Source organism: Bubalus bubalis, chromosome 20 (assembly GCF_019923935.1).
Source record: "Bubalus bubalis isolate 160015118507 breed Murrah chromosome 20, NDDB_SH_1, whole genome shotgun sequence".
NCBI classification, from domain to species: domain Eukaryota; kingdom Metazoa; phylum Chordata; class Mammalia; order Artiodactyla; family Bovidae; genus Bubalus; species Bubalus bubalis.
The window spans coordinates 15,633,779-15,645,708 of record NC_059176.1 but is presented as its reverse complement, the minus strand read 5'-3'; the positions used below and the strand labels follow the sequence as shown (position 1 = coordinate 15,645,708).

General features: G+C 38.2%; 1 protein-coding gene across 2 annotated transcripts; it reads left to right on the top strand.

Annotated features, from left to right (window-relative positions):
* Positions 1-618: 618 nt before the first annotated feature.
* On the top strand, positions 619-11,227 carry C20H14orf28 (chromosome 20 C14orf28 homolog). 2 transcript variants are annotated; one of them, XM_006072774.4, is made up of 5 exons: positions 619-756; positions 4,388-4,912; positions 6,828-6,917; positions 8,172-8,306; positions 9,095-11,227. In XM_006072774.4, exons 2-5 carry the CDS (start codon positions 4,389-4,391, stop codon positions 9,276-9,278), a joined length of 933 nt encoding a protein of 310 aa, XP_006072836.1. In that variant the 5' UTR covers positions 619-756; position 4,388; the 3' UTR covers positions 9,279-11,227. The 2 variants fall into 2 exon arrangements, with proteins under 2 accessions (XP_006072836.1, XP_006072837.1); XM_006072775.4 differs by lacking the exon at positions 6,828-6,917.
* Positions 11,228-11,930: the final 703 nt, after the last annotated feature.

The window sequence follows — 11,930 nt, the reverse complement described above, 5'->3', positions numbered from 1 at the left end:
TAAATTACAGCAGATTGGCCAATTCATACCCTGAACACTAAAAATAGTATTTAACACACTAACTCAATTTTCCTTAAATACATACTTAAATCAAAAGTTTGAATAACTTTAGCTTACAAAGAAAACAAAGCTTTCATTTTTTGACTTAAGAACTTGAAATACCCAGAAGCAGAAGCAAACCAAAATCAAGTAAAGTCCTAAAATGGTACAAACCCCTAAAGCCAAGCAGGTTTGCCAACAAAGCTCCGCCTCCGTGCAAACCCTGCCCACTTCCGGCTGCCCCACCCACTTTCTAACACTGGAACACCTCCCCTTTCTGCGAGGTCCCGCCCCCTGCACCTGATCCTGGTACCCATTGGGTGAATCCGGATGCTGTATACACACCCTCCACACGCACATTTGGCAGGGCCCTCTTCGCGCCTGCGCAGCAGCGGCGTCAGGCAGCTGGAGTCTAGGTCCCGGGGTTGGGGGGAGGGGGGAGGAGGTCAGGCCGAATCTTCCTCCGTAATAAGAAGCTACGCGTCCCGCGGTCCTGGCTCCGTGGGTCCGGTCGGATCGGGCCTGGGCGCTGGAGCTGCTCTGGCTCCCGCCGAGGCGGGTGCGATGGAGGCCGTACCGGAGCCCAGCGCTCACGCCGGGGGAGGCCGAAACAGCCGGCGGTGCTAGTAGATGAGGCGGCGGCGGCACGGACTCTCCATGAGCAAGCGGCGGCGGCGACGGGTGCGGCGGCACCGGCGGTCTTCAGTCCCCGGGGAGGTACGAAAAGTCGGCTTCCTGGTGGACGGAGACTGGCCGGACGCCTTCCGCGGCCCGGCCCTCTTGCCCATTACCCGCAGTCCCAGGCGCTCAGCGGGGCCACTGCTCGAATGCGGGCAGGGGATGCCCAGCCCCTTCACCGGCTCCGGGTTCGGGGATCCACCCGCAGTCCAGGGCCAGTCTTCAGTGCCGGGCCTTCCCGGGAGCTGCCGGCCGGGGGCGGGGTGGGCGGGGTGGAGGTGGGTGCCCACCGCGTACCCAGCCCCTCGCTGCTTCGAGCGGGACTGCGGGCCTCTTTCTCGATTATTTGGGGGCGCTAACTCGGAAGGGGACCTTCAGGACCCCCGAACTCGTAGGGTGTCTGGTATTCAATGCTTTGGGTAAATGGTCTGGTCTTCACGACCAGCGTGGAGTACAGATTGTCACCCTTGGAAACGACCGCAAAAGGTGTCGTTTTTTGCCAAGGAAATAGAAGTCTAGGGAGTTTTCCTGGTTTGTTCAAACTAGGGGGCCTATTGAGGCAGGAAAATAAAGCCAGTAATTCTCCAGGACTTACAAATCACTGTCTAACGAAACGATGTTTTTGACAGTGTGGCCAAAACTTAAAAGACAATTTTAAGTAAAGTTCTTTGCACATTTTCTGGTCTTTTTTAGTCGCTTTTATCGTAATTTACTTTAGAACAAATCACCACGGTACTGCAGAAGCTAGACTAAGTGTCCTTTAGTTCTTCCAATCCTCTTTTATCTCCTTTTGTTTTCTCCAGAAAAAGGCTAGAGAAATCATTTTATGTGTGTGTATATATTTTTAAATATATGTATGTAGTTATAAAATATATGTTTAATTCTCTTAGAGTGCAACTTGCTTTACAGAGCAGTACTTATTTAGTCATGTCTAAAAGATAATTTGGCAAAAAATACTACAGAAATTTACAGATCCTTTCTAATGCAATATTTAAGAATCTGAACTCAGGCTCTTAATCATAATGACCTTGCTACAAAGTTCTTTAAAATGCCACAGAAATCAGTCAAACCATGAGGAATGTTATTTTCATGTTTTAAATATTTAAATACCTTGTGATTTTTTAAAAAAATATGTTCTGGAACATTTCTTCTTCATTAAGCAGAAACTGAGTTTGTGTTTCCTTGGCTGTAAATTCGCCACTCCCTCTTATTCCTAAGTGGTTGACTAGAGCCAGCATGTTGGCAACTATATATAAACATCTACACTTCAGACTAAATATAGTGTTGAATATTTTAGAGTCCACAGTATCTTGCCTAAGTCAGAAATACTGTGTGTGTGTGGTAAAACTGAATTTTTAGTTTGCTGGTGTTAGAAAATAGGTTTGAACTTAATTTTATGCACAAAACACATAGGTCTGCAGCATTGAGAGTTGGATTCATATTGTGCTTGGGAGGATGTGGCAGTTGAAACTATGACCAAAATAAGACACTGACCTCAGTCACTAATTTCTGTCTTCCTCCTCCTCAGATGCTTCCCGTTTTCATGAAAATGCAAAACATGAAACATATTGGAAAACCCTGTGATGTTTTTAGTTTAGACATTTGTTTGTTCCAAATAAAGTAAAGCAATTTTTTTCAATTCAGTTTCATTAGGACCTCATTTAATTTTTTTCAGTTTTGCTTTATATACATACATATGACATCAACATGTTTATTAGAATACTGTCAATGACTTTAAAACCAAGCTCTTAGTTATCCTCAAGGTTGGGGGGAAGATAGTTGACTTCAGTTCAGTCGCTCAGTCGTGTCCAACTCCCTGTGACCCCATGAATCGCAGCACGCCAGACCTCCCTGTCTATCACCAACTCCCGGAGTTCCCCCAAACTCATGTCCATCGAGTCAGTGATGCCATCCAGCCATCTCATCCTCTATCGTCCCCTTCTCCTCCTGCCCCCGATCCCTCCCAGCATCAGTCTTTCCCAATGAGTCAATTCTTTGCATGAGGTGGCCAAAGTACTGGAGTTTCAGCTTTAGCATCAGCCCTTCCAAAGAACACCCAGGACTGATCTCCTTTAGGATGGACTGGTTGGATCTCTTTGCAGTCCAAGGGACTCTCAAGAGTCTTCTCCAACACCACACTTCAAAAGCATCAATTCTTCGGCACTCAGCTTTCTTCACAATGCAACTCTCACATCCATACATGACCACTGGAAAAACCATAGCCTTGACTAGATGGACCTTTGTTGGCAAAGTAATGTCTCTGCTTTTGAATGTGCTATCTAGGTTGGTCATAACTTTCCTTCCAAGGAGTAAGCGTCTTTTAATTTCATGGCTGCAATCACCATCTGCAGTCATTTTGGAGCCCCAAAAAATAAAGTCTGACACTATTTGCACTGTTTCCCCATCTATTTCCCATGAAGTGATGGGACCAGATGCCATGATCTTAGTTTTCTGAATGTTGAGCTTTAAGCCAACTTTTTCACTCGCCTCTTTCACTTTCATCAAGAGGCTTTTCAGTTCCTCTTCACTTTCTGCCATAAGGGTGGGGGAAGATAAGTGCCCGTTTAAATAAGGAGGACACCTCAGTTCATTCCCAAAACATGCAGAGAGAAGAATCAGGATAATGAACCAAACTCTGAACAAGATTGTCCCAGCCTGGCCTCTGTATTTAAAATTATAGGATATCTGGCATGGTCCTTCTCAGGTGGTGCTAGTGATAAAGAACCCGCCTGCCAATGCAGGAGATGTAAGAGACCCAGATTCGATCCCTGGGTTGGGAAGATCCCCTGGAGAAGAGCATCGCAATCCACTCCAGTATTCTTGCCTGGAGAATCCCATGGACAGAGGAGCCTGGCTGACCACAGACCATAGGGTAGCACAGAGTCGGACACAACTGAAGCAACTTAGCATGCAGCATGGTCCTAAAATGCAAGTGAAAATCCCCAAGTGCATAGAAATAATTTTTGTTTTAGCTGTGCTAATATGATTAAGTTCTCACGATTACAGTACTCTTCATATGTTATCTTTCGAAGCCAGTCAGCCTTTCTCTGTACCCCATCTAAGAATTCCATTATATCAGTTTCATAAGTAGAACCACACATATTAACAAGAAAATGAAACACAGCTCGTATTTTGGAGGAAGAGGTTTACATTAGGAATGCACTCAACCAAATTTAGACTGTATCTTTGAATAGTTTTTATTTAGGATTTTTTCATTACAAGGTTTTCCTCTGTCAGTGATAAAATCTGCAATATAACCAATAATAATTGGTTGGATGGCATCACCAACTAGATGGACATGAATTTGAGCAAGGTCTGGGAGTTGGTGAAGGACAGGGAAGCCTGGCATGCAGCAGTCCATGGTGTTGCAAAGAGTCGGACACAACTGAGCGACTGAACTGATAATTAATAAAAAGGTCCATCAAATGACTATTCTGTATTTCAAAAAAAGGTTACAAGGTCTTAAATGGTCTTTCCAGAGACCATGCATGTTGCTGAAAAAATGGCTCATGGCTTGAATTGTTTTAAAATTTTTTTGTTCCTTTAGGAGTCTATTTAACCAAACTTAATTTAATCTTTAGATAGCTCTATTTTCATTTCAACATATATCATGCATTTAAAAGATAAAGTCACAAATTTACAAGTACTATCTTAAACTTTTAAAATGCAGGATGAAGACACTGTTTGAAGAGATCAAAGCATCAATTAAAAATAACTATAACCAAGATCGCTCATTTTGGAGGCCTGTTCTTCCTTGGGGAGGTGTTTTTACTATCAAAGCTGGCCGCAAAGCAGTCTCCTGTACACCACTCTATGTTGAAATAAGACTGAAAAATACCTGCACCATAGATGGATTCTTGATGTTACTGTATGTCATTCTCAACGAAAATGAAAATTTCCCCCGAGAACTCTCTCTTCATTTAGGTAGAGAGTTTGTAGACTGTTTTCTTTATTTAATGGACACCTACAGTTTTACAACCGTGAAGCTACTTTGGATTTGGGACAAAATGGAAAAACAGCAATACAAGTCTGAAGTTCATAAAGCTTCATTAATCATTGATTTGTTTGGGAATGAACATGATAATTTTACAAAAAATCTCGAAAATCTCATGTCAACCATACAAGAGAGTTACTGTTCCAACTGGCGGTGCCCCACTCGAGTGCAGGAAGATCAGCAACGCACAATTAATATAAAGTAAGTTGTTCTAAAGTCTGTTTTGTCACTTTTAGCAAAAGTAGTATGCTTATAATGCATGATATGGATAGATAGGAAAATAGATAGATAGATATAGTCAAAGTACTTCTTAATGTACAGACCCTGTGTGCAACAACTTATAAATAAAGCAGCCAGGCAAATGCAAGACTCTTCAGTGGGTTCCATGATAAAAAAAAAATATTACTCTTCTATTATATCTAAACATGTCAGGATTTACAAAACCAATTGATAACTATTTCACTTGCAAAATAATGACCTACTCAGTATGCATAATGTTTTCCTCTCACTCAGAAATTACTAATATGGCTAGGAAGATAATGCCTTGTGTCACAGATTTAAGCTCTCCAATGACACTTAATACTATATTGAAATGTTTCCCTCTCTGAATAGATCCCTGTCAGGTAGGCTAGTTCTACATGAACAGAAAGATTGAAAGTACTCCATGTCATGGCCAGGGCATAATTAGAGACAGAAATCCCAAACTTGGGAATATTAATACCTGAAAAGGATACAGATGTAAGGAAAATTTTTTTATTGGCTAGAAGGGTACTGATAGCCTGCTGAGGGGAGAAAAGGAAGGCCTTCAAGCTGGTAAAATGACAGGGAGGAAGGCCAAACTGGCAAGCCCTGGTGGAGTATTGGGAAACATTAAAGCCCCAAGGGCACATGAGCTGGAAAGGGATAATTGCCAGTGTGGGGGTTGCGGGTAGCAGTGGGAAACAGGACAGAAAAACAGATCCAAACACATTTTTGTCAGAAAGCATACTTGGCCCTGTGGTCCAGGAAGAAACAGATTGTTCCCTTGTGGGATTGTACGTCACATACCCAAACTATTCACGTTTTCTGTATAGCATATTTAGTTTACTATTATAGCATTATACTTAAGATAATGGGAAAGCAGAAGATCTGTTATTCTTTTTAGAGACTACCAATTATTGTTTCTCTTGTTCTGAAATACACTTGGGCCATTTTGCTGTATTGCTGATAGGATGATGTTGATTGTGAAATTTCCATCAGGGAAAAAGTTGTTACTGTTAAATCATAATGGACTTTTTAAAAGTGCTTCAGAAATTTGTTTTAAAAAAAAAACTAGTATCTTTTAACTTACATATGTTTTGAAACTATAATGAAGTATTTACAGCCCTATATTAATACTAGCATTTTGTGCCTCTCTTAATAAATAGTTTTCATTATACTCTATATAACTTTTTAGTCTTTTGCCTATTTTCTAATCCTGTATGTAAAACAACCTCTGAAGTATGTAGGAAAAGTTTTTTTTTTAACAAACCAGGAAACTGAGGCCAACGCTGGCTGTCACTAACATTGAGTCAGGTAACTAATCAGCTGCTCTCCTAATTCTGGATCCTGCTTTCTTACATCAGGACCAGGATCCACTCTATTTAATCCTCTCAGAAAATTTTAAAGCAACAACTGTGTGTTTCAGGATCAGTTTACATACATATTTAATGTTTCTTAGAAAGTTTCATGCATTAATGTTTATTAAGTTCAACTGGTTTCTATACTGTCTGTAAGAAATACAAAGATGAATAACAGAGGTTACACTTTTATATGTGTTTTACTAATAATGGATGACTTGTAAAATTTGTTATCCACATAATATATTTGGGCTTCCCTGGTGGCTCAGCGGTAAAAAAATCCGCCCACTAAGCAGGAGACATGGGTTCAATCCCTGGGACAGGAAGATCCCCTGGAGAAGAAAGTATCTACCCACTCCAGTATTCTTGCCTGGAAAACCCCATGGACAAAGGAGCCTGGCAGGCTACAGTCCATGGGGTTACAAAGAGTCAGACACGACTTTGCAACTGAGCAACATTAATATATTTACATGTAAAATGCTGAAGCATTTCTTACATGCATTTTGCAATTGTTATAGTCCTCCCCAAGAAATTCCACATGGAAACTTGATACGACTGGCTGTGGATGAGTTATTCTGTTCCAGGATTGAACTGTGTGAAGAGCATGGGTGAGTATATGATAGCCATTTAAGATGAAAGTATTTCTGTGTTTCTTATAAAGAAACCTGGATGTGGGTATGCTCGTTACGAAACAGCAATTCACAAGTGTTTCGGAAACCTTATATTTTTGGAATCGTGACACCTTCTAGTTTACTATCGCATTTTATGCTGTGCTGCAGTTGCTTGATGAATACAAAGCAAATGCCTTTTTTTCCCCCACTGCTGAGTAGGTACAATAAAACCTTGCTTAACTGGAACCCAGCTAATCTGGACCCTCAATTAACTGGATTCTGTACTCTTCATTTATGTTCAGTTCAGTTCAGTTGCTCAGTCGTGTCCGACTCTTTGCAACCCATGGACTGCAGCACGCCAGGCCTTCCTGTCCATCACCAACTCCTGGAGTTTACTCAAACTCATGTCCATTGAGTCAGTGAGAAAGCAGTAAATGACAACCAAAAAGTTTAACCTAGTTAAAGAAAAGAAAAAGGAAATCCAAAGAGGCAGAACATATTCACCCCAGTCTCTTAATTTTTATATCTACAGTATTGAACAAGGAGAATTAATATTTAGAAGGATGATCTTACACCTAATTAATCACAAAAGAAGGAAAGAATAAAATACCTTCAGTTAATTGTACTTAAGTCCAGAAAGTGAACTAGGTGTATTTTTGCAACAAATACTGAAACAAAATGGTTTTCAGATAACTTAGTTTAGTCAGTGTTTGTCCACTAAAATACTGTCCCCTGAGCATTCGGTTAATTGAGATTTTACTGTTTAGTTGTATTTGTTTTATTTTAATTCATATGCTTAATACCTGGTGCTTCTAGGAAAACAGAATCTGCTGCATCGTAATGGCAACAGGAACCAATCAGGGAATTTTATTTAGTCTAAAGAAGACTGAAAGAATCATCTTATTGTCTCTCTGCCATTATTCTCATTTGAAACCAACCTAGAGAAAGAAAACCTTTTTTCTGAATAAAAACATTTCTGTCAGTTCAAAAGACTACATGCTTTTATAAGCTGAGATAAACATAGTTAGCTTTTCTTGGAGTTTTAAAAATGTCATTTTCTCATAAATAGACTCTCTCAGCTTATAAACTCTGAGACTTAGGCATATAAAGTATTAATACAGTCATACAATTTTCCCATACCTAAAATAGATAATATGCTTATTATGAAATTAAGTGATAAGGACAACTCAGAGTGATAAAAGGCAGCTTTGTCTCAAGTGTAATAAAGTTCATGCCTATTTTCAATTTTAGGTGTGGTGGCTTAAGAGAATTTTCTCAACGAGTGTTCTGCCACGGGGCACCCCCTTTTGTTGTCTTAAATATGCAGCATTGGAAATCTGAAGATCTGGCATATGTCCCCTATTATTTGGATTTATCTGATCACAAGTAGGTGCTTTTTGTTTGTTTTACATGACTAATAAAAGAATTTTATTTATATTTTTCTACTATTCTATCATGATTTTGACTAGCTCTTAAGGAAATACATATTGTTAAAAAAAATAAATAAAAGCTGTCTCTAAATTTATGTATCCTAAATAAGATCAGAATATACTACAGGGAGTCAGTTGCTGACAGTGTACATAGCAATTAGGTACTTAGACTATAGAATAGACTGAACTGGGTTCAAATCCCAGCCCTACCTTTCAAGCAATGTGATGTTGATCCAGTAGCAACCAGTTTACACATCAGTTTTCTTATCTATAAAACAGAGATGACAGTGTCTAAAGTGTTTAAGATAGTATCTAAGACTTAGGAAACAGTAAATACTGGCTGGCCATTACTTGTATTTCAGGCCAAAGTAGTGTATAGTATGAGGTCATTTAAACATAAAATATTACTGTCATTGTTAAATTAAAATCCAAATTAAGATACAAGGGGTTCTTTTAATTTTTTGCCTTTAAACATTTTCTTGTGTTTTCTCTTATATAATAGAACCATGCAGTTCATGAGTTAATCTATTAAAATAATGCCCTTAAAAATCTATCATTTTTTAAAATTCTTAAACGTCTTACTCCAAATTACCAATTATAGTACATTTTTTTTTACAGATGAATGTCTTTTTTCAGATAACAGAATGCAAATAATCTTATTCCTTAGTTAAGAATGTAAGGAATGTTTTTTTGTAAGAACAAAGTACTGTGATTTTCTGTCACAGTTTGTCATTTAATTTGCAGGTATTTGTTGGAAGGTGCCACATTGTTTAACAAAGAGGAACATCATTATTCTGCAGCCTTTCAGATTGATGGACATTGGATGCACTATGATGGCCTCAGAAATGTGAATTTAATTTTGTTAAATAAACCCCCAGAGTTTCTCCTCTTGTCATCATTGGTTTATATTCGAGCAACAGAGAAATAAATATAGACTGATGCTAAATTATATTGTTTTCCCTCCTGCCCATGCTCCCCCAGATGAAGGGCTTTTGTTTTGTATACACTTGGTATCCAAGGAAATAGTTCAACTATATTAGTTTCAGAGGTGTATTTTCTAGTGTTTAGCCCCAGGTAAATGTTTTATATAGAGAATCTATGCAAAAATATTTGTATTTCTTTTTTCTTAATCCCAGGTTATTTTTATACAAGCATATTTTATGTTGAAATAAAATATATCTTGTAGCATTTGTATTTTTTATTTATATGTATCTCAAAGATTTTTTACAATTCTGTTTTTGAATCTGAGAAAATACTTCATCATTTGAATTCTCAATTTTTCCTTTTGGATATCCAAATAAAACCTGGGTACAAATAAGTTTTCAGTTTATATAAATTTAACAGTTCAAAATACCTGACTGTATTTATTTGCCCTACCTCATTATAATCCAAAGTGCACTATTGGATCTAGTTTGGATTTGAATGTACAACTTAGAGATGGTTTAGTCTATTTTACCTGACTTGCCTAATGTCCCTGCAGCAATTTTTTAAAAATACTTTGGTAAGAATGTTTCTCTGGACTTGAATCATTTCTTTATAATGGCAAATAACTTTACTTGCTAAAGTATTAAAAACCTAGCAGTGGATTTTAAGTGTTAACTAAGCTCCAAGCTTAATTAAGCTTATTTTTACTCAAATAAATAACTAATGTTTAAATGTAATAGAGGTTCTCTAATAAAAATTTATTTTGCAGATAAGACAGTTATAAAAAGTGTCAGGCAAACTGTATGTTTACTAATGTTGAATGAACATTGGAAATGTACTTTAAACATGTACGTAAAAGAAAATGGGTGCCTGAGAATACAGTTGACTCTTGAACAACTCGGGGGCTAGGGCCCTGATCCCCCAAACAGCCAAAATTTCCCCATGTAACTTTACAGTTGTCCCTCCATACCTGTGTTTCCACATCCTTGGATTCAGACAACTTCAAATCATGTAGTACTACAGTACATGTTGACTGAAAAAAATACCTGTATAAGTGGACCCACACAGTTCAAACCCATGTTGTTCAAAGGTCAGTTGTCTTTCTCTTCCTAGTAAGTCACATTGGCACAGAGGGAAAAATACTTAGGTTTTGGGGGTAACATCTATGTGCTGCCTTAATAATAGTAAATCGATACCATGAAACTTTCTTTGATTTGCAGTATAAATCACCCAAAGTGTGTAGTTATCAGAATATTATGTTTCTTCTTCAAAGACCTAGGATCTCTCTTCCTTTTGCAATTTAAAGGAAAAGTAATAAGTAATGTTCTCAAGGGAAAATACTTTTTGAAATCTATCATCATTTATTTTAGTGTTTTCAGTGTGGTTGTCCCTAGGTCTGGGGTTGAGATTGAGTGCAATATATTTGGAGATTTCTACACAGCATCCCAGTTCACTGCCATTTACCAAATTGCTAAGGTTTAATTCAATAAATTAAGTCTTGCATTGGTGCCATGTTAAGATAACTTACTGAAGAATGGATAAATATAAGTGCAACATTGATGAGTATGCCTTTTTATCATGTAAAAAAGAAATATTCGTAGTATTTGCTCAAAGTAGTGCTTTTTTTTTTTTTTTTTAAATTCACCCCAGAGTTTGTTTAGTTTCCGCACGTATTTAAATAGGGTTTGATTTATAGTATACTTTTCTGGGGACACCTTACTGCATGAATCAAAGTATACAGAAACACAAATATTAGCATATACATAAATGATATCATTAACAAAATTATTCCTGATGCAGATTTATTCTTTTATGAATTGCACTTTATTTGGAATAATTCTAGCTTATCATGAAACAGTGACATACCTACCTCACAGGGTTGTTGTGAGGATTGAAATGTTTGTTAACATCTTGACTACCTTGAACATGCTAATAAAAAAAACATTTTTTCTACCTCTTTCACGTACAGGCAAGTTTCCTAGATTCTCTCTTACTAATGAACTTTTCAGATCTTTTTAAAAATTATTTGAGCAGTAGTTCATATCAGTAATGGAATTAATGTAGTGAAATTTAAGTATGCCTTCTGGACCCCAGATGATTAGGATTTAAGGATAATAGGTATTTTATTGTTATGGTGGTAATTGAAGACATTATTCCCTCCAAATAGTGACTAGGAAAGGGGTGAGAAAGTATGAAGTAAACAAGATTATCAAAAAATGTGAAGGTGAGAGTATGGAAAAAATGTATAGCCTTAAACACTATTAGAGAAATTGGAATGCTGAGGGGGACAAAAGGTATAAGGGAATAATCAAAATATGTTTTTAATCAGAATGTCACAAACCACAACTACACCTAGGGTAGAGCAGAAATTATTTTAAAACCCTACCTCCATCAAAGGGGGATAAAGAACAAAGCAAATTTAGGGGGAAATCAACATATGGGCTTCCTTGGTGGCTCAGATGGTAAAGAGTCTACCTGCAACGCAGCAGAACCGGGTTTGATCCCTGGGTTGGGAGGATCCCCTGGAGAAGGGAATGGCTACCCACTCCAGTATTCTTGCCTGGAGAATTCCATGGACAGAGGAGCCTGGTGGGTTACAGTCCATGGGGTCGCATAGAGCTGGACACGACTGAGTGACTTTCACTTTCACTTTCTC

Excerpts from the sequence above, each read along its gene's own strand:
- C20H14orf28 (XM_006072774.4), top strand. The coding sequence starts at position 4,389 with ATGAAGACACTGTTTGAAGAGATCAAAGCATCAATTAAAAATAACTAT. Across the intron at positions 4,913-6,827 it reads CAACGCACAATTAATATAAA|TCCTCCCCAAGAAATTCCAC; the intron begins GTAAGTTGTTCT and ends CAATTGTTATAG. Across the intron at positions 6,918-8,171 it reads GAACTGTGTGAAGAGCATGG|GTGTGGTGGCTTAAGAGAAT; the intron begins GTGAGTATATGA and ends TTTCAATTTTAG.